This window comes from Phascolarctos cinereus, unplaced genomic scaffold, assembly GCF_003287225.1.
Source record: "Phascolarctos cinereus isolate Bilbo 61053 unplaced genomic scaffold, phaCin_HiC Scaffold_1;HRSCAF=81, whole genome shotgun sequence".
Classification (NCBI taxonomy): domain Eukaryota; kingdom Metazoa; phylum Chordata; class Mammalia; order Diprotodontia; family Phascolarctidae; genus Phascolarctos; species Phascolarctos cinereus.
Window position 1 is genome coordinate 191423835 of NW_027555514.1, and position 27852 is coordinate 191451686.

At 37.2% G+C, this 27852-nt stretch overlaps 1 protein-coding gene across 5 annotated transcripts in view; it reads left to right on the forward strand.

Moving 5' to 3' along the window:
- The first annotated feature begins 92 nt into the window (after positions 1-92).
- FERRY3 (FERRY endosomal RAB5 effector complex subunit 3) overlaps positions 93-27852 on the forward strand; it is a 48583-nt gene continuing 20823 nt past the window's right edge. For all 5 annotated transcript variants that reach the window (XR_013487191.1, XM_021001447.2, XM_021001445.2 and 2 more), the window contains exons 1-9: positions 93-199; positions 2576-2790; positions 6082-6227; positions 8265-8446; positions 13697-13796; positions 13886-14007; positions 19916-20022; positions 20765-20962; positions 24997-25125. Coding sequence is in view for 4 of the 5 variants with exons in the window: in XM_021001447.2 (XP_020857106.1) it covers positions 2586-2790; positions 6082-6227; positions 8265-8446; positions 13697-13796; positions 13886-14007; positions 19916-20022; positions 20765-20962; positions 24997-25125 (1189 nt within the window). In the remaining variant the exon portion in view is untranslated. The remainder of the gene's footprint in view (positions 200-2575; positions 2791-6081; positions 6228-8264; positions 8447-13696; positions 13797-13885; positions 14008-19915; positions 20023-20764; positions 20963-24996; positions 25126-27852) is intronic.

Here is a 27852-nt window from a genome sequence, read left to right on the forward strand (position 1 = left end):
AATGGGCATACGACGGAAAATAAAAAACAGAGGAGGCTGCGTCAAGCAGGTCTTTCTCCAAGATTGAAAAAAAGGGAAAAGTGAATCTGCGGCGGTGGATTAGCAGAGGCCGTCAGCTGCCCTTCCTGTCAGCTGATCGGTCCTGAGAGATGAGGTGAAGGAACCTGCCCACTCCTGGCTCAGATCGTGGAGAAAGCAGGTGAGGCGCGGGGCTTGTGAAGGGCCTTGTGAAGGGGATCTCACAGCATTGCGGAGTTTGTCCCCTTTCCCCCCAGAGTCCTCCTTTCCAGCCCCATCTTTCTGTACCGATCGCGTTGCCTCACCCCTCACCCTTCCTCTCCTCTCCCTCTTCCCATTTACAGCCCCGAGGTCCGCAAAGGATCCAAGCTCCCCAGTCCAGTCCACCACCCTTTAGCAAAGCTCACCCCCTCCAAGTAAACCTGAATAAAACCTCCCCATAGCTAATCGAGGAGATTAAACCAAATTTTGAACAAAAACTGGAGGACTAATTTGCTAAATTAAAATCCCCAAACTGATTTTTTTTAACTTTATTTGAAATGGAACCAATTGAAAAAAGGGCGAGGGAAGCAAAGAACCAGTTGAACCCCGAACAGAAGGGTTTGTAATGTATAAAATCCTTGAACCAGAATATAAGAATTATCACCTAATGAGTCCTAGTTTGGATTTAGAACTGAAGATGACTTTAGAGATCATCTAGTTCAGTACCTCTGTTTTACAGAGAGGAAACTGAGGCCCAGAGAGGAAATGTCACACAAATAGCTGTCAGAATATGAATATCCATGTTCTCTGAGTCCATATTCAGTGTTCTTTGCACTAAACCATTTTCTCTGAACAAATACTTTGCTTTCCCGATCTTTACTTCAATCAGTCCTTCATTGGGTGTGCTCATAGAATTATATATACATTTGGAAAGGACTTCAGAAGCCATCCTTTCTAACTCCCTTCTCATTTTTCAGTTCGAGAAACTTAGACCCAAGGAATGATTTGCCCAAAGTCATACTTATAATTCTAGTTAATCACTAGGAGTCAAAGGATCTGTATTCAAACTCTGCCTCTGGTGTTTACTGTCCATGTAACCTTGGGCGAGTCACTTACCCTCCCTGGCCTTTAGTTTTCTCAACTATAAAACAAGTAGGTTGTCATAGATGAAAATCTCTGAGAGCCCTTTCAGCTCCAGAGCTATGATTCTATGAACCCACATTCTTTGACACCAAAATTCCTTGTACAGTACCCAGCTTGTATTCTCTTATATCTTTTTGAGAGCAGAGGCCCTGTCTTCCTTTCCTTGTTTACCATTTTAATTTGACAAATATTCATTGGTAATGATAATTAAATAATAGGAGTTAGAGTAGAAACTAAGTTTGAATAAGGCAAATGGGTACCTGGCCTCAGGGAGCTTACAATGGAGGCATAAAGCAAAATAATGCTTTAGAAATGTGAGGGAGAAATGTTATGTGAATTCCAACAGAAATATAGTCTCGAAAAAGGGAAGCCTTCTTAGAAAAGGTAACATTTGAATAGTATTTTAATAGATGAAGAGGAGGTGATATAATTCACACATAGTTTGAACTAAGATATAAATGATGCTAATGTACCTGACATGTTGAGGAAGCAAACTTAAGTGCACTCAGTGGAACTTTAAATGCTGTTTGGTCCCTACTTGAACTGTATCTACCCTCAGAAAACCATTGCTAACATGTATTTCATTAGAGTTTGGAATAGTTGTATAATTTTTTGGTTCTTTTCTCTGTGTTCTTACTTATTTGTCATAAATTCATCTAGTTTTCTTCAGTAGTGTAGTGCTCCCCAAGGACAAGTACTTCGCTTATTTCATTTTCTCTCACCACAGCACCAAAAACTGTAATGAGCACTCAGTTGACTGTATGCAAAATATAAATTCCACTTTCTCTACATGCTATAAGAAGAAAGAATAGTCTGAAGGTTGTCTATATAATCATACAAAGAATGCAGGGAGTAGTGAAAATAGCATTGGCCTTTGGAGTTAGGAGAATCCTGGACTGGGATCTTTTTGTTTCTTTTTGTTTTGTTGCTACTGTGGATTCGAGTTTTTCTGCTCTGCTGATCATTTTTGCTATGCAGCCAATAAATTCTAATTTCATAATTCTTATTTTTTAAATCACTCAGGAACTCCCTGCTGTGGTTACAGCTTTCCAATATTCCTTTTCACAAATGAGTGTATCAAGAAAAATCACTTTATATTTTGTGTGTGTGTTATCTTAAGAAGTTGAAGAGATAGGGGAAAAAAAGTTGTCACAGGATCATAAATTTAGAGATAGAAGGGACTTTGATATCATCTAATCTGCCTCCCTCATTTTATAGCTGGGGTTTTGAAATTGCCCCCCCAAATTTGCTTAAGGTCAGATAAGTAGTGACAGAGTCTGTTTGACCAAGCCTTCTGACTCAGCATCCAGCACTGCACCATGAATTTAACAAGTCAACAGCAGTTAGAAAGAACTTTAATTGAAGTAGTGCCACTCAGAAGAGCAACTGTACTTGATAACATATACATGATGATGTGTTGTTTTTAATATAGGACAACCTAGATGACGGCTACTCTGGCACCAGATAAGATGAAAGCAAACCAAGAGAAATTCTGTGGCCGAGAAAGAGAATTTGTATATAAATTCAATGTAGGAAGCCAGTGCTTTGAACTTACAGTGCCTCTGAAGTTTCCTGTTCAAGAGAACCCAGCTAACTTACATGGACGTCTGATGCTTCTCCACAATTTGCCTTGCTTCATAGAAAGTGGTGAGAACTGATTCTGATTATTGTTTAACTGCTCTTCTTTTTGGACTTACTGAATTACATATTCTGAAAAGAATGGAATTTTGTTAGAAATAGTCACAAGTTTTAAAAAGGTGTTGTTGGTACAACTGCTAACACTTTTCCTTCTGTGCAGATAGTAGTATTATAGGTATGAAAAGGGCTTTCTGATCCCCACCAATTGTTTTCACAAAATATTTGTGGAGTATCACAATAATTTTGTATTATGGTCTTAGGATCATAGATCTAGATCTGGATGCCCCCTTAGAAGCCATCTAGTCAAATAGTACCTGAATAAAACTGCAGAAGTGCCAGAACTTTGCCCTCCAGTTATGTTTTATGCCAGGAGAACGAAAGTCAGGAGGCCTTTCAGCTGAATAAATGTAACTGTAAAATAGAAGTTCACAATCTTTCAGAATTTGCATGCTAAATCATTTATTCACTCTGATTGAAAATTTCCTGAATTGGTAAAGGCATGCAACAACATCTAGCTACCTTAATTGATTCTCCAAACATATGATATTATGGAAGCTAACATTTCAAAGGCCCACATGCCTAATAATATCAGTGCAACAAATACTAGCTGCGTTCCTGTCTAGCCAAAATGTGGACTAAAAACTTTAAAAATATTCATAGACCAGATACCATATAATATTTATAGACTGCTCTCCATAACATCCTCCTCCCTCTCCAGAGACATAGGCATTTCTCCTTTGGTAGGTATAATATAGAGTGGGAAGGTTGAGGGGTGTCTGGATTGGTACTTCTCTGAATTTGGTTTGTAGCTTCGGTCTGTAAGACAGTGTACCTATCACTAATAGTAGTGCTGCAGAACATTTTACTGCTTAAATTGTCCTTTGAAATATCAGTAATGGGGGGGGTAGGTGGCACAGTGGATAGAATACGGCCCTAGAGTCAGGAGGACCTGAGTTCAAATCCAGCCTCAGACACTTGACACTTACTAGCTTTGTGACCTTGGGCAAGTCACTTCAACCCAATTGCCTCACCAAAAAGCAGAAAAAAACAAAAACAAATAAAATATCAGTTATCATCAGTACCTAAGAAAGTCTGGGAAAATTAGAGACCTAATCTCTATGTATCAGTAATTTTCCAGTATGACTTAGCTTTACTTAACTAAGTGACTTGCCAAGGGTCAGACGGGTAGTAAATGTCTGAGGCAGTTTTGAACTCAGGCCTTTCTTGCCTGCTGCTCTAATCACTGTACCACCTAGCTGCCACACTGATGAAATGAGAGGTCTAAATCTGCCCTTTACTTTCACACACTCACCTTCCCCAAACAAAAACAAGAACTGTATAGATGCCCTAAAGATGACAGACTTCATTAAGGAGCATATGTAGTTTGTTACTGAATTTAGGAAATTGGAATCTTTTAAACTCTAACTCATATTGATATAACATTTTAAGGTTTACTTTCAAGTTGGTATATTTTAATAATGATTCTAATTCTGCATGTAACTGAGTTTTCTAAAGTCATGTAGGGATAAAATCTTTCCATTTACGTTTCTAGTGGAAGGGACTGAAATTTTCCCATTCCTGCACAATTCTTAGGAAGCTTTCCTTTCGGGATTTATGCCAACATAGCCAACAACTGGATAATTGTTATTACCATTAGCAATTATTGAATATCAGAGTATGCTGTAGTCGAAAAAGAATAGGTAGACTTTTCCCTTTTCATTAAAATACATAGAATAACTTAAAATAATAAAATAGAAAATTTGTTACATTGTTTAAATCAGGGATTGTTAACCTGAGGTTTGTCAGCTTTTTTAGTATTTTTATGACAAATTTACTATTATTAATGGTTTCTCTTATAGTCCTTTTTATTTTTTTATCATTTAAAAACATTAATCTGAGAAGGGAGACACAAAGAAATGCAGAAGATAGTCCCTGCTTTGAAGGAGCTCACAGTCTATTGGGGAAATCAACCTGAGGACAATAATGTACAAACAAGATGTATACAGGGTAGATTGGAGGTAATAAAGAGAAGATCCTGGCCTTAAGGAATTGGAGATTGTAGCTGAGATTTGAAGGAAGCCAAGGAATTCTGGAAGCAGAGATGAGGAGGGTGAGAATTCCAGACATGGGAGATGGCCAGTGAAAATGCATGGAGTCGAAAGATAGGGTGTCTTGTTTGAGGAACAGCCAAGAGGCTGGTGTTGCTGAATTGAAGAGTACATGAGGGTGAGTAAAGTATGAGAAGACTAAAAAGCTAGGAGGACGTTAGGTTACAAAGGGCTTTGAACCCCAAACAGGGATTTTATATTTGATCTGGAGGTGATAGTGAGTCACTGGAGTTTATTGATTATTGATATGGTCAGACTTGGACTTTAGGAAGATCGCTTTAACAGATGAGTGGAGGATGGACTTGGGGGAGAGACTTGTAGCAGGGAGACAGAGCAGCAGGCTATTGCAATTACAGTTCTAAACAGGTGAGGAAGGCCTGCACCAGAGTGGTCACAGTGTCACGGGAGAGATGAAGGTAAAATCAACAGGATTTGGCAACAGATTTTATGGGGAAGGGAAGCTGGGGTGATAAGAGAAAATAATGAGGTTAGGATGATACTTAGTCATTTCAATTATGAGCCTTGGGTGACTGAAGATTGGAGTCTAGTTGACAGTAATAGGGAAGTTAAGAAAAGAGGAGGATTTAGGTGAAAGAAAAGAAGTTAGGCTCAAAAAGTAGATTTGGTAATCATCAGCAAAGAGATGATAAATTGAATCCATGAGAACTAATGAGATCACCAGGAGAAATACTATAGAGGAAGAAGAGAAGAGGGCCCAGGGCTCTGGGAGAAATCAGTGACTAGTGGGCATGACCCGGACAAAGATCCAGACGAGGAGACTGAGAATGAGCGACTCCATTCGACAGGAGAACCAGGATGAAGTAGTGTCACAGAGACCCGCGAGGAAGAGACGGCACAGAGAAGACAGTGATTCATGCCCCTAGAAAGATCGAGAACCCAGGGTTAAGTTGTTTTAGCTGTTTAGTAGTATGCTGCAATAAGGCACATAAGATTAAAATTTGGAAATTGGAGGAACACCCTGTAAATCGTTTTTAACTTTTTCTCTATCTCTGGGTGCAAGTTTTCTTCTGCCCCCTGATCTCCTTGAGGGCCAGGACTGGCTCACGTTTGTCTTTGTGTCCTCGTTGCCTGATGAGCCTCTCATGTAATAGGTGCTTAGTCAATGCTTGTAGATTGATTAATTGATCTGTGGGAGTGTAACTGATGTTGATTTGTGTTTTTCCTGCCACAGACTTAAAAGATTCTCTGAGCCAGTTTATAGAGAAAGAATCTCTAAGAGACTATGATAGAGAAGCTGAGGCTGCACTAGAAGCTTTGAAATCTGGTGAAGTTGATGTGCACCAGCTGACAAATGCATGGGCAAAAGCTTATGCTGAGGTGAGACCATGGGTCAGCTGGAACTGCCCTCCCCCCCTTCTGCTTTCCTTCCCTCATTTATGGTTTGTGAGTAAATATTAATGTATTTTATAGGGCCTTAAGGTTTGCAGAGCACTCTGCTCACAACTGCTTTGGGAAGTAGGTAGTACAAGTACTATTGTCCTCTTTTATAGATGAGGAAACTGAGACTCAGAAATGTTCAATGACTTGTCCACCATCAAACAGCTAGTAAAAACCCAAGGTTCCTGACCCCTGAGGCCAATGTTCTTTCCATTATTGCATGCCCCCTAGGTGTATTCTACCTCAGGCGAACCTTACATATGTAAATAAGGATTTGCAGAATCAGTAAATTTTATAAGATGATTACTTACATTATGGAAGAATTCATAGATTACTTAGTGAGCTCCCTGAATACATTTAAACTATGATGCAAGTTATAAATATTCTTTTTACTTTTTAAGGGCATATCTGCTGCATAAAGTGCAATTATACCTGTTTTTACAATAAAAATTGACAAGCTAGGCATTCTTATTGTTGAACAATTAAGGCTGTGAAATTCATGGATATAGCTTCCCTAATTAGTAAAAATGTCACAAAAATCTTTGCAGAAAAAAAATGTATGTGACTGTGGTACAGTTACTAAAAGAAGTAAAGAAATTAAGAATCATCAGAGTAAAACTGGTTGTCTTATTAACCAAGGTAGTTTCATTCATACCTAGCAAAACTGAGATTTTAGCATATTCATATAAATAATTTAAAAATGTATTGCTGTAGCCTTTTTACTAATATTTTATCTAATATTTTTGCATCTGTACAAATTAGTAATTAAAGATGGACTATGCTCCAAGGGTAGGGAACTTGTGGCCTTGAGGCCACATGTGGCCTTCTAGGTCCTTGGGTGCGGCCTTTTGACCGAGTCCAAGTTTTACAGAACAAATCCTTTCATTAAGGGGATTTGTTCTGTGAAGTGTGGGTGCAGTTAAAGGGCCACACTTGGGGACCTAGAGGGCCACATGTGGCCTCGAGGTTGCAGGCTCCCCACCCCTGGACTAGTGTGTAGGAGACTAGAATTCTTTCAGTGTGGGAATTAAATTAAACCGACAAAGCTTTTCTGGGACTGGTTTCTGTTAATCCTGTTTTGTACCACAGTTATCCGTTTGTACAGCATGCCCCCTTGCCGTTTGTTGTTGTTGATGTGGGCCAGGTTCACAGAATCGGAGGCCACCAGTCCAACCCCTGCCTGGGCACACTGGTGTGCTGGAGAGAGCTGCCTCATGCCAGCACTGGCTCTGGAGAGACTGTTCAGTTGTCAGTGAGCACTGACACTTCAGAATGGATGTCCACAAACCAGTGCTTGATCTGTTTTTTTGTTGATTGTCTAGACTTAGAAAGGGAAAGAGAAGAAAATGTTAATAATGCATTTCAAGCTTTCAGGTGTGTTGTGTGCATTCTCCCCTAGTGTGGATGGCTCATCATTTATCAGCACATCCTACCTGGCTAGGAATCGGCTTGCAATCATTGCTTGCAGTGTGCACGCAGACTCTGCTTGACTTCCAGAGTGTCTGGAGTCAGGGTGGGCCACTTTGCAGAGAGTGAGCACTAACTGATGGAAATCAGAATGTTATTCTTGTAACTTCTGCTTAGCTGCACTTTCTAAGGCTAGGAAGAATGTGACATGGTTTCCGATCCCTTCACTATCCTGGTAGCCTGCCTCTAGAGTACGTCATCATGTTCGTGTTTTCCTACAACGTGAACACAGGTTTTCAGATGTGGTCTGATTGGGGCTGTTTTCGAGGAAATAAATATTAAGGACACTTATGAATGGAAAGGGAAGTGGACGGGTTATACATCAAGAATGAAATAATAAATAGAAAATCTGAAGAGTATATTTGTATCACAGTACTTACAAAATTTGTGGGAAAACTGGGACAAGAACCACATGATAGAGGGGAAAGAAGCTTTTTGTATAATTGCAGCATTGCATTTTAAAAGGAAACATTCCATAAAGATTTCTCTTATGTCTGTTTTATCTTGTAGACCACATTAGAGCATGCAAGACCTGAAGAGCCAAGCTGGGATGAAGATTTTGCAGATGTCTACCATGACCTAATCCATTCTCCTGCCTCTGAAACTCTCTTAAATTTGGAGCACAATTACTTTGTTAGTATCTCAGAACTTATTGGAGAAAGAGATGTGGAGCTGAAAAAGTTACGAGAAAGGTATTTCAACTGTTCTTGTGCTTGATTGTCATGTTTCAGTATAGTTAGATGCACTTGTCCAGGGGAGACATTTTTAGAAATGTTTAGAAAATTGAAGCAGTAAATAAGAAAAATTTTCCTTTTTATAAATGCAAATAATTTCCTGGTTCGTTTCAAACCAGTTGTTGAAATTAATATTGCAGGTCCATGTAGATTTATGTAGTTTCTCTCAAATATGCCATTAGTGATTGCATTTTAAGCTTATTGATCCTTAGTTGATGCAGAAGGGAGGGGAGGGAAATTCCAGCCCGACCCATGTTCTCACCTCAGCATAAGTTTTTGCCCATGCCCTTGTCAGTTGGTACACATCTGCTTCACCAGATTTCAAAGCTTCTAAGGGTGGACAAGCTTAAAATGCAATGGCGAGAAAACTGCCAGGATTACTTGCTCTGGTGCGTGGTTTTCTCTGCCCTTTTTCAGGAATGTGGTCACATGAACTAAATATGGGAAATGTTTGTTTAAATTGTTCTCTAACTACACTTGCATTCAGAACCAAACTATTAAGTTCATCTAAGTGTTCCTATTTTTCCGGTCATGAGAAGCAGTGTGTTATAGTGGATAGAGGGCCAGCCTTGGAATCAGGAAGGCCCAGGTTCAGGTCCTGCCTCTGACACATAGTGTGTGAACTCATGAGCAAATCTCTTAACTCGTAGTACCATAGGCACTCTTAAGTCAATAAATTCTAGACAAATTGCCAGTCTGGCTCAATAGAGGGAATTTTTACCCTTGCAGCTCCTGATAATAACAAAATCAAAATCTAGACCATCTTCCACAAGGAGATAAAAGCAGTGGTGAGAAAGGTCCCCCTTCAGAGGGTGTAATTTCCCTCTCCTGTCTTTATATACTCTTCATCCAAAGGGCCCACAACTAGGTCTCAGGTCAACTTACCTAGGGCAAAGTTAATTCATGCTATCCTAGGTCTGCTTTATAACCTCTTGACTCACAACCATACCGGTTGGTTATGTGGGGGGGGAGGGGTGAGAGTTAACTTAAGCAATCCCAATTCAACTAATGTTCTGGCCCACAACAATCCTCCCCCTGACCAATAACAACCTTTGGTAGCCAGGGTCACAAAAATCAGCTTCACTTCAAAATAATGCCCCTCCTTCATGCTCACCTCCCCAGTCTTGCAGCAGAGCAAAGGGGGCCTCATCAAGACAGCCACAGAGGTGCTACTGCTCTTTCTACTCTTTTTCCGGTGGTGCTATCCAAGTTGCTGCTTGACAGTGTCAGTAAGCATTTATTAAGCTCTTACTGTATGTCAACCATTGTGCTAAGCAATTGGGATACAAAGAAAGGGAAAAACATGGTCCCTGCCCTCAGTGAGTTAGAATTCAAATGGGGGAAGACAACTTGCAAACAACTGTCTACACAAAAACTATATATAACATAATGGGGAGCTGCTTGTAGAGGGAAAGTATTGGGAGGCTAGGGAGGCCTGGAAAAGGCCTTTTGCAGAAGATGAATGTTGAGCTGAGACTTTGTGGAAGCCAAGAGACAGAATGGAAGAATATTCTAGGCACAGAGGACAGCCAGTGAAAAGGTCCAGAGTTGGAAGTACGAGGGAGGAAGGTCAAGGAGTCAAGTGTCACTGGATCGTAGAGTATGTGAAAGAGTAAAGTGTAAGAAAACTGGAAAGGTGGGAAGGAACCAGGTTGTGAAAGTAATAGTCTCTGATCTTAATGGCCAGCCAAACACACAATTTTCAACATGCCCTAGTGCCACCCAAACCCAATTAAAATGGAATTGGGAAATATTTAACAAAATAAATAAAACTATAGCAAAATATAATCAGTATGCAGCCTGCAGCAATCCTTCTGTACAGTTTAGTGGCCCCATTTCTGTTTGAATTTGACACTACTGCTCTAGATTGTACTTTTAAATATACTACCTACCAGACCATTTTGCACCTGTCAGCACTTCTACCTTCCATTTAAATGGAAGAAAGGTTTGGGGAATCTGATAATTAAATTCTGTTTATTGAAGTTTTGTTTTCAGTCATTCACTTTAAACTTTCAAAACTGCAACAACATTCATCATCCACCAGGGGGAACACATATCATGTATATTTGTTTGTGTGCATATAATTTTGCATCCAGATCTGTCTGTCAGTATTCATACCTCTTTAACAAATGAAACCTTTTTCGGGTTGGGTTTGGGGTTTTTTTGGCCATACCTGTGAGTTCATGTGAGCACAGGGAACTCCAGGTAAGGCAACTGTCTCTGCTAGTGCACATTAACACTGTTCTGCAATTTATAGTCTAAACCACTGAGAGAGTATATCTGCAGTGTGAAAGAGGGCCTAGGCTTATTCTGTGGAAGTGACCTGAAGGCAGGAGGCCTAACACTTAATCCTGCATTAAACAGGATTACTAGTTGTGGGCCTGCGCAAGTCTCTGAGGCTGTCTTAGCCTCAGTTTCCTCGTCTATAAAATGAAGATCCAATGGCATTTGTCTCACAGTATTGTAATGAGGATTAAGTGAGACCATATGTTTGCTTTGCAGATCTTCTGGCATTGTGTAGATGATGTGATGATGATATAGCATGTCTTCAAGGGTTTGTAAAACTAAGGGAAAGAGGGAGAAGACAGAAAGGTCAATTTCAGCTCAGTGTAAGGAAACATCCCTAATAATTAGAGCTGTCCAGCAGCGGCTATCACAGCAAATAGTGAATTGTCCATTGATGAAAATCAAGCAGACTGTACTAGACAGCTAATTGTCATGTATATTAAAGAGGGGATTCCTGTTCAGGGACAGGTTGAAATGGAGGCCCTTGGCATCTGTGAGGGTTAGAATTAAGTAGACATCAATTGGTACTGAAACTATATTTTAGAAATGCAATAGGTGTGTATGTGTTTGTGTGTGTGTGTGACAGCCTGGCATAGTGGGTAGAGGGCTGGTCTTACAGTCAGGAGGACCTGGGTTCAATTTCTGCTTCCCATGCATACCAGCTGCCCCACTCGTATTCATTATGTCACTTAACCTCTGTCTGCCTCAGTTTCCTCATCTGTAAAATAGTGATGATAAAAATAGTACCTACCTCCAGGGTTGTTGTGAGGATAAAATGAGATAATTTTGTGAAGTGCCTTGCAAACCTTACAGCTCTAGGTAAGTGTTAGCTATTATTGTTATTCTCTGTTACTTGGCTTCTCTTCCATTTTATGTGCATTTCTTTAAAAAAAAAGTCTTAAGTTATTTGGTGAATTCCCTCCCTATTGGATTTGTTTTTCCTTGTGTCTTCAGAATTTTATTCTTGAGCAAACCACCTTTCCTGCAGTCTTTCCTTTGAACCCTTTGAAATCTGCTTTCCCTAAATCTGTGGTATGAGTGAGGCTGTACCTGGATTTCTTCTCTTCTATCCTAAATTCTTAAGATGGAGTGGTCACTTTCCTTCAGGATTCCCATAATTTTTACCCCACTAAGTGGTTTCTCCTTTTTAGTGAGAATAACATCCAGAGTAGAATTTTCCCTAGTTGGTCCCTCCACTTTTTGAAAGATGAAAATATCACTAAGTCTAGTAAAGAACTTTTTAGATACTTTCACCCAAAATGCTATCATACTTCTCCTTTTGGACTTCTGGATTTCCTCACATTAGCTTATCTTTTAAATATACAGTTCCTTCTCACTCCTTCCCTTTGATCTTTTTTGTTAAGGCATATCTTCCTGAACCATAGTCCAGCCATAGGGTTCATCCCCCCAAATCTAATACCTGTGAAGTTTTTGCCTCCTTGCTTTGGACCTTTAGTTTTTCTTGTTTGTTGCCTAAACTTTGAGCATTTCCATATATACATTGGAGGGTGTGTATATTTTTAGTGAATGTTTTTTGACTTTTATCTCCTAAGAACTTCTGGATTTCTCAGTTGCTCCTTTTTCTTCACTAAAGCTTTTTTTTTGATATCTAGCATGGGGACCATACATAGGTGATCTCCTCCCATTTCTTTTAGTTTAAGGTCCCTTTGATTAAATTTGCCAAACCCTGGCAAATACACTCCCACCAATCTTTATTAGGTATATTTTATCTCTGGCCTTAGTCTCCCATTCTTCTTTTTTAAGCTGTGGTCCCAAAATCTAAATCCCGTTCTTAGATAGCATCTTCCTGGCCAGCTAGTCTCTTCCCAAATTAACCTCTCTCCTTTGCATCTCAGGCTTTCAGTGGGTAGCAGTGAGAAAAATGCACCCTGTACCCTTCTGGATTTCAGTTTCTTGCCTTTATTCTTAGTCTTGGAAGGAACCTTAAAGGTCCTGTAGTCTAACCCCTTCATTTTAGAAATAAAAAAATGGACACTCAGGGAGGTTGTGTTTCATTTGAATCTAAGTCAGAGGAGTTAGTCACATACTCCTTTGTATCTGACTGATGGTCAAAAAGTTACTTTATCCTATATAACAAATGTATTTTGAACATAGATCGCAGGGTGTATGCTTCAAGAAATCTGTAGATGTAAAAAGCATTGTGCTTTCGTTAATAAGAATTCTCTAATGAAATTCCAGTAAAAAGTCTATTAGATTCGAGTAGTTTCTCTCACATTAATTTCAGATGCAAATCGCCCTCATAAGCAAAGTTTCTGATAACTTGTAGAGTTATCAGTATCAGTTTTGTACCTCACTTTCCAAAGATCTCAAAGTACTTTTTCTAACAAAATAATTCTTCTTTCCTGGGAGATAAGAGGGTAACAATCATCTTCATTTTGCAGTTGGGGAAATAAGAACAATTGAAACTGCTAAGGTGCACATGGAGCTGTAAGCAATTGGAACTAATCCACATCCAGAGAAAGAGCTATGTAGTCTGAATGCAGATCGAAGCATACTATTGGCTCTTTTTTTCCCTTCTGTTTTGTTTTGTTTCTTCTTTCTTGTGGTTCCTCCTATTGGTTCTAATTCTTCTTTACAACATGACTAATGTGAAAATATGTTTAATAGGAATATATATATAGAGCCTATATCAGATTGCACACCATTTTGGGGAGGGAGGCAGAATGAGAGAGGGAGAAAATTTAAAACTTAAAAGGTTATGGAAGTGATTGGTGAAAACTAAAAATAAATTAATTTTTTAAAAAAAGGTTTTTTTCCAGCCCTTAAAAAAATACAGAATCTCAGAACTTCTAACAAAAAAAAAAAGAAAGAAATTGGGACTAAGTCTTTTGACTTCTGCACTAGGGCTCAGACTAGAAGGTTTGCTACCTCAACTGATTTTGGCTTCCTCCCTGTCTTCAGGCAAGGTGCAGAAATGGATAAAGTAATGCAGGAACTGGGTAAGTCACTTACAGATCAGGACGTAAATTCATTGGCTGCTCAACATTTTGAATCCCAACAGGTAAGTAGAAAGGAATGACTTTCATTCATGTAACTGCATTTTATGTTTCTTTTAAAAATAAAATTAATTATTCTGGATGCCATCATTAGGTCTTAGAGAATAAATGGACCAATGAGCTAAAACAGTCGACTGCCATCCAAAAACAGGAATATCAGGAATGGGTAATAAAGCTTCACCAAGACCTAAAAAATCCAAACAACAAATCTATCAGGTATTAATCATCTGAAATATTAAGCATTTATTGTTGTTAACTAAACTAGTAAATAGATTGAGTCTTTTTAAGGAAAATGTCTTTTTAATTGTAGAGATCCCTGAGTAAGAGGTGGAATTTCGAGGTAATTGTATTTTTATTTTTAACAGCTTTTGGATTATTGACATTTTTTGTTTCATTTGTGTGGCATAAGGGGTTTTTTGGTTGTTATTATTGTTTTTTCTTGGAAAAAAGCTTCAAAAACATTTTAAATCCACGAATCTTAATACCATTTGTCTTCTATATATCACTTTTCCTTTTAAATTGATTTGCCTCTAAGTTAGTTTAAAATATGACTAGTCGTAATATAAACGATATCCCCTGTGTCACCTCTTGGCCTCACACTTTTTTCTCTTAAGCTGTTTTTTCAAGCTGCCAAAGTTATTTTCACTTTTTTTTAAGCTGCCAGGATATATTGAATTAGATTTTTGCTTAAAATGCAATAGAGTAGTGTCTTGTTTCTGTGTACAGATATATTCTATATACGCTTATAGATAGTTATATGCTTTTAGTTCATATAGTCACTTTGTATGCAAATAATTTCTCATCTGAATCTTAAAAAGCCTTTGTCTGCTTGGTATTTTTACCTTCTAAAATTGACCCCTCACCCATGTTTTCATATTTCCATGCAGAACAAAGTCAGGTCATTTGTCAGTGATTAGAAGTGAAATGACATCCCTGAGAGTTGCTATTTTGGGATGTAGATGTCATCGCCTATTTAAATAGCAGTGAGCATCAGGGAGGCAGTGCCTGTCTTTCTTATGGGTGAGACATTGCACACCTACTGTGATATATAGAGAGAGTAAAAAGGATCCCATCACAATATTTCTCCTTTTTAGGTGCTATTCCATCCAAAATTAATTTCTAATATATTTTAAGATGACCTGAATGACATTCATTCCTTTGGGGTTAGCATTGTATTTATGAGGTTCCTATTTTAAAATGGTGTTAAACCTCATTATGAATGTTTACCATTGTGCTTCCTTCTGACAGAAGGTTTATATTGCAACACGATTGAGTGCTTGATGAGGATTGTTTGGGAAGGGATACAAGAGTCACTTACTTTCTGCGTTTACCTAGTGCTGTCCCTGACCCAGGAGACAAATTGGTCAAATATACTTTATATCCTCTCCCTATGTGTTCTGAATAATGGTAATGACTCACTGAGTCTGGTAATGACTCACATTGGAATTGCATACCTCTAAAGCAGTGATGGACACTGTATCTGCATTTAGGCAAGGAGTAACTTGATAGACGTACTTGAGGTTGTTGCCTCCAACTTGTGAGTTTTTCCAGATTAAAAAAAAAATCAAGAGATTGAAGAGGTAATAAAATATATACATCTGATGTCAACAGTTTTGAAATGCATTTTCTAGTATTTAACGGTTTTAGGGCATTCACAAATTATAATAATAATTAAAGCACCCTTATTTTTACAAATTAATTTAGAATATTTTTGAGCATTTTCATGCTCAATGCATCTTTTACTTGTTTTCCAGCATTGCTAGAAAACATATAGTTGTTGTACCTAAATATCATAGTAGTTCTGAATAATGCCAAAAAAAAGAAAGTAGAAATTTATATTTAGATTGACAAGGCTATTAATACTATATTACATCATTTCATCTTAAAGTATATTATGATGTGTATATCATATTGCTTGCTTACTCAAGAGGGAGAGGAGGGACAGGTGGGAGCAAGAGAATTTGGAACTCAACGTTTTTTAAAATGAATGTTAAAAGTTTTAAAAAATGTAATTGTTAAATATTTAATGAAATTAATTTAAAAATATTTTTACAAAAGTATATTTGATGGGAAAATGTTGCATATGTTTATTATACATTTAGCCACTTTATAACCATTCTTTAATAGGTATAATCATCTAATCAAAGGTACTGATTAAATAGATTGGAGACAGTACTACAGACCAGTTCTGCTTAACTCCAGAAGCCAGGATTAGGAACAGTAGGAAGCTACAGGGAAACAGATTTTAGCTTTAGACAAAGAAAAACTTCCCAACAATTAGAACTATCTAGAAGTGGGAAGGAATCACTTTAGAAGGTAGTGGGTTCTGTCATTTGAGGGCCTAAATGTAGAGCCTAAATGTCTATTTTTTTTTTGTCGATGTAGTAGGATTTCATACTTAAGGTAGAACTTGTATTATCTCTGAGTTCTCTTTCAATGCAGATTTTGATTTGTCATGTTCATTTGACATTAGGTTCTGTTCTCCAAATTCTTAATAAACCTTAAACTGTTACATAAGTGAGTTCTGTTTGTTACTATTTTTGGTGATGGCTAATTCATCCTGTAAAATATATTTAAATAACGTATTTAAATGTTGTAAAATTTATTTAAACAATAGTAGGAGAAGCAGGTTGCCAGTCCTTCATTTTCCCCTGTTAAATGTCAGTTAGGATTTACACAGACTCAGTGAAAATCAAATTACTTTTATAAAACTGACACTTCCATTAAAACAGTACTATATAAAAGGCAACTTTTTCTAGGTAGTAAATCAATTACTTCAGGGTTGTTATTCTCCCTAAGCCAATTTGAAAAAATTCATATACTTCCTTTCTAGCAAAGTATAGCAGACACAGAAATAAAAACCATAGAATCTTAGATTTAGAAAGAAATGTAGAGGCAATCTAGACCATCTCATTCCTGAAAAAGAGTCCCCAACAAATGGTCATCCATCCTTCAAGGAGGGAGAATCCAGCAGCTCCCCAAACATCCCATCCATAATCCTGATAGGAATTTTTTCTTCACATCAAGCTTAAATTTCATCTTTTTGCAGTTTGCATTCATTGCTCCTGGTTCTGCCCTCTGAGGCCAAATAAAACAAGTCTAATTCCTCTTTCATATAGCTTCACAATCACTTGTAGACAGATATCATCTTTTCTCTCTTCCCTTCTCCAGACTAAGTATCCTTCAACTCCTTTAATTGATCCTCATATAGCTTAATCTTAGATCCCTTCACCATTCTCATTGCCTTCCTCCGTTTACTCTCTAGCCTTTTTATGTCCTACCTTAAATGTAGTGGCTCCAAAATGAAAACAGTGCTTCAAATGTGGCATGACTAGAGCAGAATACAGAGGCCAGCACTTCCCTGATCCTGGTTGCTGCTTCACTTAATGCAACCTCTTCTAGCTAAGTTGATCCTTGTACAAGTCATAAGGGTAAGAAGTGGCAAAATGAGGACTCACACTTTGTCAAATAGCTAGTACAGTTAAGGAAACAGCTTTAGAGTGGTGAAGTGATAGAACTACAGTCACATAGCTAGTAAATATTAGAGGTAACACCTGAAAACTGGCTTTCAGACTCCAGGTCCAGCGCTCAGTGCATTACTACGTGTTAAGAGGATTGTTGTTTTTTAAAATCTACGTGGAGACTTCAATCTATGTCCATGTAGGGATGCTCACATTAGTAAACTAAATGATCTTGTGAAGTAAGTGGTTATAGATTGTTATGTCTTAAACTTAGGGATGGGAAATACTGGTATAAAAATTCTTCTTTTAGATGTAATATTGAAGCACGATAAAATTGCAGTTCTGGCAGATGGAAAATCTGGTTTTTACTTTGGTTCTCAGTTTCTTCACTCTCTTTAACATCTGCCACACTTGTGTTTTGTTTTTTTTTCCCCTATAAACATTTTCATTTCACTTCTACCAAGTAGGATAGCTATATTGATTTATTTCAGTACTTCATTATTCAAATATTCAGATGGGTCTGTGATTTCATTGATTTGCATTTCTTTCCAGTAGTAGAGTCTGTAACCTTTCTGCTACATGGGGTCCATCCAGTGTGCTGGATGCCTTCCTCTCTTTCTCCTGACATTGCAAGAATACTAGTGGAACATTCTGGGTGGTCATTATCATCCCATCTTCCTTCCATATGACCATCCCAGTTTCGTTTCCTCTCATCCAGCTCCTTGATATGACATCTTTTTCTCCTTTTCTTCAGAGTTTCTCATTGGTGGCCTCTCTTTTGCCCTCTGAGTGATACTCATTTTTAGTTCTTTGGAGACAATACAGTTCTGTGTCTCCCTGCCATATAGCAACACTGGTAGAATGTTAGTATTTTAAAAGTGAGCCTTTGCTTTCATGGGAAACTCGGGTCAGTAAAGAAGTCTGTAATTTCCCAGAAACAATTCATTTCGATTTCCTCCTCCTTAATAATACATTCAGCTCCCTGTTAGTCATTTTTGTTTTGTCATTTCCAGGATAAAGTTCATTCTTCTTAGCAGAGAAAACAAAAGGAAAATAATAATTGAGCATAAAAAGCATCTTTGCCTTCTCTCTATGTAGTTAATTATCATTTCCCCATCTACTCCAGTCAAAGGGCCTGTCACGTCTTAGGTCTTCTTTTAGCTTCCTTCACTAGCTTCGCCTCCTTCTGAGCTTTAGCATTCTTGACACTCTTTTTGCAAGAATGTATCATGCTCTTATACTCATATTATCTGTCCTTGCTTCCATCTTCTTTGCATTGCTTTTGAAATTTTAGTTGGTTGGTACGTTTCCTGTGCATTTGCATCAGGGACATCCCGTTTTTTTCCTCATAATTCTTTTTGTTTGTGATTTCCTCATTAGAATTATTGGAATTGCATATTTTCATGAATTGCAATTATTTTTATAATGGATGTTTCAGATATTTATCATCATTGCTGAAATAGGTGATGACCAAGTATCCTGTGAATACTGTTTCTTGTTGCCCCTGGGCATATGATAAAACCCATTCTGCCAACTCTTTTCTTTGCTTCTCCAAGGAGAACCTATGAGCCATCTTATTAAACTGTAACTCCTCCTTTTGGTTTCACTTATAGCAAGAATATCTAGATTTACATGATTCAAGTCTTCCTATATCATGCCTATGTATGCCTATGGATAAATATCTTACATTTAGAATACCTACAGTCAAATATAAATTTATTGATGGTCTGAAAACTGATTTTTAGCACCCTTTGCCCCCTTTCACACCGCTGTGATACCATGGCCCGCACAGGTCAAAGGGCTGTTTTAAATTTCCTTTGTTTTCAGAGGTTGCCAAGGCCAAAATAATAAGTAGGTGGCCAGTCTAATGATGGTGTGCTTCTTGCTTATTAGCTAGGTTAGTCCTCATAAAATAGACCACATCTGTTGCCAGGGCTGTCCTCAGAGATTTTCAAGCAAGCTAGAACCTGCCAAAACTTCCACTGCCCTAGCAAACAAGGCATTTGAGAATCCAGGGCATCTCTATGCTGTGGAGAGGCATCAGAAAAGCACTTGGTTAGATCAATCAGAAAGAATACCTGGCAGGCATGTTCTCATTATACGCGACATGTTTTCTTGAAAAGTTCCTATTTTGGAAGGGGGCAATGTGGGAATTTGTTTTTCTTGACTTTGCATATTTGTTACAAGAGTTTTGTCTTTCTTTTTCCTTAAGTTGGAGAGAAGGATTTGAAGGAGAGAAAAGAAAGTGCTTGTGAATTGAAAAATAAAATTTAAGAAAGAAAAACGTGTGGTTTTTGTAATTTTTAAATGTGTTATATTGTAAATGCATTGAATGAACTCACTAAGAAGTCATGAGTTCTTTTATAAAGCAAACTATTAGATAATTGTAGTCATGCATATTTTTAATAAAAATTGCATAGTCTTCATAGTGAGCCTATAAACTAATATTTGCTCATCTATGAATATTTGCTTTAAAAAGTATTAAATCTTAAAATTAGAACTTAATTGGATTATTGTAGTCCTGTTTTGTTTCCATGGATATAGTAAAGATTAAGTTGGGGATGAGTTAAATATTCCTTTTCAGTTGTCAGTTTTTTCTCATTTCATTTTCAAAAGTGCTTTTGTTTAGAACTTGCAATAACCTTTTTAAAAACATATTTCAGTGAAGAAATTAAAGTTCAGCCTAGTCAGTTCAGAGAATCTGTAGAAGCAAATGGAAGAATTTATGAAGATCAAAGGAAGTTAGAAGAAAGCTTTACCATTCACTTAGGTAAGTGCGTAACAGTGCAGTAATAATTACAATAATTGATTTTTGTGTTTTTATAGAAAAAGAATGCTTGGCATGTTAACCTGGTGCATTTTTTTCCTCACTTTTTAAATACAAGTTGCCTGCTGACCCAAGGAAACCTATTAGTCTTAAGGCTGCTAGGTAGCACAGTGGACAGAACACTGGACCTGGAGTCAGAGAGAGCTGAGTTGAAGTCTGGCCTCAGAGACTTACTAGCTGTGTGACCCTGGGCAAGTCACTTAACCTCTGTTTGCCTCAGCTTCCTCAGTTATAAAATGGAGGTAATAATGGCAGTTACCTTCCAGGGTTGTTGTGAGTGTCAAACAAGATGATATTAAAGTGATTAACACTGTGCCTGGCACATAATATGCACTTTTATTGATGCTAGCTATCATCATCATCATCATCATCATTACTATAACATTATTAGTCATCTGGCATATAAAATTATTAAACATAAAATTAGCTATTAAAATGAAGGTTTCCAGTATAGACCAAGCCCCTTTCATTAGTTTTTAATACAGGCTTTATTCTGGGTTTCTCTTATACCATTTTAGCCCTTGTTATATTGCATATTTGCAGTTATCCAGATATTTTTATCGATGGCATGTAGCATCTTTTTCTGTTCTTTGTACAAGTTCATGTTTGCTTGTTTGTCAAGTTCAGTATAAAATTAACTTAAAATATGCACATACATAATTGTAAGGCTATTTCTTACCCTTAGGAGCCCAGCTGAAGACCATGCATAATTTGAGATTGCTGAGAGCAGACATGTTAGACTTTTGTAAACACAAACGAAATCATCGAAGTGGCGTAAAACTCCATCGGCTACAGACAGCACTCTCACTCTATTCAGCATCTCTCTGTGGCCTCGTTTTATTGGTAGATAATCGCATCAATTCATACAGTGGTATTAAAAGAGGTAAGTTGATCCCATTTCATATATTCTCATTTTATTTATTAAATTTCTTCTTATGTACCTTTTTCAGAAATCTTTTTTTTTCACATAACACACATATCTCAGTGGACAAAACAATACACCAAGAACTAAAGCATAGTTATTTAGCACAGATTTCATGCTTCTCTGTTAACTGCTTACTTTTGACTCATTTTTCTTTTTTCCCTACCATAGTTCTGTTATGCTTTGGTTATATAGGTTCATAATGATATATTAGTTAATAATGAAATTATAGTATAATTAACTATAAAAATAGGCACCCTGAGATAAAATGGCTTATATAAAGCTGACCAAAAGAAAGGGTTTGGGATTTGGAATCAGAGATCATTGGTTAGAATCCCAGCCATCTGCTGTTTTTTGACTATGGGCAAGGCATTTAACCTCTCTATGTCTCAGTTTCGTCATCTGTAAAATGAGAGGATTGGATTTAATGATTTCCAAAGGCCCTCCCAGCTCTAAATCATCTATGAGGCTATGTACCATTACCAGGACTAGAAGAGTGTAAATTAAAAGAACACTAATAGAGAGCTGTAACTGAGTAACTATAATGATAAGTCTTGGTCAGTCTTGGTCCTAGAGAATAAATAATGAAACATACATCCCTTCTCTGAGCAGAGCGGTGAGGAACTGTGTGGCAAAAATTTGCATCCATTGACTGTCATACATGCTCGGGTCACTGTATATGATTTTAATTTTTAACTCCTCCTTTTTAACAAGAGAAGGTTCAGTTCCCAGTTGAGGGAAGAGAGGAAGCCCAATGGTTGTGACGTAAAAACAAAAGGCATCAATAGAAGTTATTTTAAATAAAGTAATGGGATTTTATAATTTAAGTGACTTAAATAGATCCCAAGTATCTGGGAGCAAGATGCAAGCTTTGTTGTTATTGTTGGGTTGTTTTAGTCACATCCAATTCTTTGTGACCCCATTTGGGGTTTTCTTGGGAAAGATACTGAAGTGGTTTGCCATTTCCTTCTCTAGCTCATTTTACAGATGAGGAAACTTAGGCAAACAGGGTGAAGTGACTTACCCAGGGTCACACAGCTAGTGAATGTCCGAGGCCAGATTTGAACTCAGGAAGATAAGCCTTCCTGATTCCAGATCCAGCACTCTACCACTGCACCACCTGGCTGCCCAGGTGCTTGTATGTTCCTGATTCCAATTCCAGCACACTATCTACTACACCTAGAGGAGCAGTTCATTCTTAAGTGGGTTAAATTAAACACATCTGAGAATGTAACTTTTTTTAAAGAGCTGTCAGACCTACTAGAGTTCATATGCCATTTTTAAGAACTTTCATGTACTCTCTCCTGCTTTTTGAACTGAATTGTAATAATTTAAAGGGGTAACAAGTGTTTGAAGAAATTTAGAATCTTATACAACTTCTTTCCTTTATCTCTTTGTCCTTGAATATGTCCTTTCTTGAATGTTTGTCCTCTGTGTATTATATGTGTGTATGATGGCTGTCTCCTTAGAATATGAGGTCTTTGAGGACAAGGACCTTCACATTTGTCTTTGTATTCCTGATACTTAGTACAGTGCCTGACAAAATTATAGGTACTTAATAAATGCTTACTATTGAGTTGAGGCCCAGGCCGCTTTACCACTGTCCAAGGAAAAGCTTAGGTAAAAGGTTGGTCGCCATATAATGACTTTTTCAGCCATAGCACATTAAGCCATCAACTAAAGTATAAAGAGGCTTCAGTTTGCATAGGGAGAAGGAACATCCCTATTGATAAGATTATAGATTTTTAACAATTTTTTAAAATTCTAAACTTAAATCCTCCAAAAAAAATTTTCGAAACTGCAATAAAATGCAAAAAGAGAATTGTATATGAAACTGTGTATCTCCATTTCATACCAATTACGTTAAAAAAAAAGTATATAATGCATTTCCTGTGTTACTTTAAAAACTACCCTGCTTACTTCTGAACTTCCTTTTCTTTTCTTCTGTGCATTTAAAAAAATGTTTCAAGTTCTTTTGGGTAGCTCCCCTTTTCTCCCAGCCCCCAATTTAAAAAGGTGTGAGGCGAGGGGGGAGCCTTTTAACCAATTAAGTATAGTCAAGCCAAATGAATCCTTACAGTGGTCGTTCCTTGAAACGTATATCTCTTTCTATACCTTGAGTCTACTAGTTCTCTGTCAGGAGGGGTGTATAACATGCTTCCCCATAGATCTGGAGGCATGGTTGGTCGTTGCATTGATCAGAGTTCTTAGGTCTTTCAGAGGTGTTTTTTCTTACTATCTTATTATCCTTATATAAGTTGTTTTCCTGGTTTTCACTTCACCTTCCCTCAGTTCACACTACCCAGGATTCTCTAAAAATCATCCAATTTCATCATTTCTTACAAATAATAATATTCCATTAAATTCATACACCACAATTTGTTCACCCTTTCCCCCAAATGATGGAAAGTTCCAGTTCTTTTCTCTTTCTTTCCCTTCCACTTTAGGACAATAAAGTTTATTTTACTTGCAACAAGCAAAATCCATCATTTTTTTCTTTTTTTTAGAATTTGAAGACAAATTTATTCCTACTCCGATAGGGCCAGCCCTACCTTTTTCTTTTTCTTTTTCTTTTTTAAGTGAGTTTTTACTGATATTTTCTGCTTCTTACATCACCATAGTATCCCATATATCCCTCCCCTTTGTTCTTCCAGAGAGCCATCCCATATAAGAAATAGTATCTTTTGGAAAGAGGTGAGAAAGTTAACACAGCTCATCAATGCTTTGAAAAAGTCCAAAACATGTGCAATGTATAGCACCTGTGGACCTCTCACCTCCATAAAGTATTAGGTTGGGGATGTCTTCTCATAGCTCTTTATTTGAGTCTCACTTCCATCATCTTTTTAAATATTTCCTTCCTGGTATTATCCTCCCTCTTAACTCCACCTCTGTCCTTGCTTGTTTCCTTATGAAGTTTGTTATATATATTCTGTGTGTGTGTTCGTGTGTTCAACTCTTTTGTCTTTTTCAAATAAGAGTGAAGTTCATCTGCCTACCCCCCTTTCTCCCTCCTCCATGTTTATATGCTCTTTTTCTTATGCATCCCAGTTATAAATAGAAAGTTCTTCTCCTTTTTTCCTCCTTTCTATACCACTGTATTCCTTTTACTTTTCCTTCTCTTTCCCCTCTTAAAACTCTCAGAACAGAACCAATCCACCCCTGGCGTTCTGTTTTCTTATTTAATTCCCTCAGTATCCTTTGGAGGCATTGAGGTTTTGAGGGGGCACTTGTCTTTTCTCCTCCTATTTAAAATATTAATGCTGCATCATCATAATGGCTCTTCAAATTCCTCAAATTTATCTTCCCTAGATTTCTCTTGAGTCTTGTTTGCATTTCGCAGTTCTTGCTCAGCTCCAATCTTTTGATTAGAAATGCTCAAAAGTCCTCTATTCCATTTGAGACAACTGGTGACACAATACACAGAGCACTGGGCCCAGAGTCAGGAAGACTTGAATTCAAATCTAGCCTACCTGTGTGGCCCTGGGCAAGTCACTTAAATTCTTTTTGCCTCAGTTTTCCTCAACTATAACATGGGGATAATAATAGCACCGACGTCACAGTTTAAAGTGTCATGAGAGTGTTTTAGCCTGAGGGGACCAGAACTGGAAGCATGTACAGATATTCTTTGCCTGTTTTCAAGTCCAGATGACCACCTTGAAGTTTAGAGGAGTATGTGTGGTGGAAGAAGTTACTATAATTTCTCATTGGATTTCTTGATCATTATTTGGACTAATGCTAATTTCAAGTTTTTGTTAGAGTAGATATGTGGGATTTGTACTGTCTACCTCCATTAAAGCAGCCATCTTGGTCAGAAGTCAAAATACCAGATTTTTGAAGTACTTAATTTTATATGTTAATTGAAGATGGAAGTAAGAGAGATGGATTATAAATCTTTTATTTATATGTGTGTGTGCTAGAATTCCTGGTCCATAAGTAAAAGCCCAAGATTCAACAACTAATTTTGAAGTTTATGTGTAAATTTTTGTGTCTCTTAGATTTTGCCACAGTTTGTCAAGAATGCACTGACTTCCATTTTCCTCGGATTGAAGAGCAGTTAGAAATTGTCCAGCAGGTGGTACTTTATGCTCGAACCCAACGCAAAAGTAAATTGAAAGAACCAAATGGTCAGTAAAACAAAGAAATTGTACTTTTTTAAGGCCCACCAAAAAATTTAAATTTCATTTATTCTCATTGATCATTAGTAACACCACATTTAACCATACATTGTCAAGCTATATCGTGCCTGGTGAATTCTAATGTAGAGATTTTCTTCATATTTCTTTCAAAATATGTTTTATTCTTAACCCAACTCAACAGTAGCACTGGGTCACCATGCCTTGAATGGTATGGTGATTAATAGTGATGAGACATAGAACACTTATTAGTTTTGTATCTTGAGTGTTCTGACACGTGAATTCTGTTTGGGTTTTTTTTTTGGTCTCAAGCTTTGTAAATTTGTTTTAGAGTTAGCATAATACTGTGAACAAAGTGGACATTAAACAAAGGCTGTTGCTTCTCTATCTTAGTTTTTCAACTATAAAATATATGTAATTTTGCTGTAAGATTTTTCTTATTTGTGTTTGTATTGTGTGTGCTATTTCAGATCCACAAGTGGAAGGGAACGCTCTAATTTTTTTAAAAAAATCATTTTCTCCCTTTCACACATTTAAAAAGCATGAAGGTAACATTAGTTCATTTCCTTTTTTCCCTCTATTTAGTGTTTAATAGAATCCTTTAAAGCAGTACAGTAAGTTCCTGGTTGTGCTAATTACTTGTTGTTTCCTTGAGCTCTTTTTTGTTGTTATTGTTTTAATCTCTGTCCTCAAAACAAGTGTCTTTACAACTTATTTTCTGAGCACTTTGTAAGTAATATTAGGGGGGGGAAAAGGACCAGGAAATAAATGCTTTTCATTGAATAAATGAGTTTTTTGTCCTTTCTTCTTAGGTTTGCTATAATCACAAAATATTGGTAAATATTGGTTTAAGAGAAAACTCTGATCAAATTCCAGAGTCCTTTACTTTGCTCTTCTTTGGATTAAAAAAGCCCTCAATTTAAAAAAAAATCTTTTAAAAAGTAATGTAGTTTGTTTTCATAGATCATGCAAAGTTTGCTTGCAATGCAATTATCCACAACATAAAATGCCCCCATATAGTTAAGCAAAACAGGATTAAAGAGCAGTTACAACTGTTAGGCAGTACTTGCAATTTTACTCTTTATTTGCTTTTTTGTTTGTTAAAAGAAAGAAAAGATGTGTGTTTCATAAGTTAGTACCAGTTTTGTGCAGTGTTTTTTAACTATTCTGTTGCCACTTAGTTTTTTTTTATATGGTTGTAATAATTGTGTATATTGTTCTTTTCATTCTGTTTTGTTTATTTAACATCATTTTTTTCAAAGTCTCCTCATATTTCTTTACATCTTCTTAAATTAGACACATAAATTCATGCCAGAGTAGATACAAACCTCCTTTTTTGGCTAAAAATTTAAGTGTAAGTGTTACTTTTAGATACTTTTGATAAATGAATATCACACATCTCATGTAAAATTGCCTTTCTTTTTATAATTATGTATTGTTATAGTATTATATGATTTAGGCACGGAATTGCAGTAATTACTTTTGTCTGTATGTACTCCCAGTAATTTATTATGGCATACAAAAATATGTACTTGGTACATACACAGAATACTTGGTACATTATAAAATTTAATCTGCTGAATCTGCTTCCAAGCATATATGAGTCCTCTTTATAGCTATATTTTTTTAAATAAATCACAAGGAAAAATGAATTATTCTGCTTTTTACTTCATGGGTATTCTTCCTTTCCATTTCTAGTATAAATCAGAGCAGTGATGGTCATGTTTACCTAGTTAGTGTAGCTAACTTCCCCCACTCTAAATCCCTCATCTGTAAAATGAGCCAGTTGAACTAGGTGAGCTCCAAATGCTGTGAAATCCTGTAAGTTAGATGACTTGCCAGAGGTGCTAAGTAGCAGAATCAGGATTCAAATCCAAGTCTTCTGACTTGACTGTTGAATTCCTACCATAGTACACATCAAATTAACAGCCTACTCAGCCTGGACCTTCACATATTATTGAGTATTCACAGTCATCAATTGAAATTCTTCTCATTCACTGAGAGCCTAAAAAGTAAACTAATTAAGTAGTCCTATGGCTTGCTGTGGCACTCTGTGAAACATGTTTCAGGACAGAGCTGACCACATGAAAAAAATGGAAGAGAATTTATCTCACCACTAATCTTCCAGAAATGCCCTAATACAGGCTTCCCTCTTCCTCCATCCATCTTCTCTTATTTTACTCATTCAAGCTGTAGAAATGACAAGGACGTGAAGACTGGGGCCTCTACAGGCATGGAAGAGTTTGGGAGAATTCTGACTATATTGACAAGACAGCATATGTGCTGCAAATGACAGGAAGTTTGCAAACCACAGGCAGTGCATGTACATCATGATATTATTTTGTTCTTGTTCAAGCAACTACTTTTGTGGTTTGAGTGAGTCAGTAAAACAAGTAGGGTTATAAAAGTCCACTTTCCTAAAGGAACCCCCACATGTTGTTATATAAAAATACTTTCATGAATGGATTTGACATAGTTAGACTTATGTTTTCAGAATAGCTCTTTGGAAGTTGTGTCTGGGATGGCTTGGTGGTTGTGTCTTCAAAAGAAATAAGGAAGTTGGGAAGAGGGCCGAGTTTGGGGGAAGATATGAATTCTTTTTGGACATTTAAATTTTAGACTTCTGTAGGACATGCAGTGGGAAGTAACTGGTAGGCAGTTGATAATGCAAGACTAGAACTCAGGAGAGAAACTAGGGCTGGATAGGTACATCTGAGA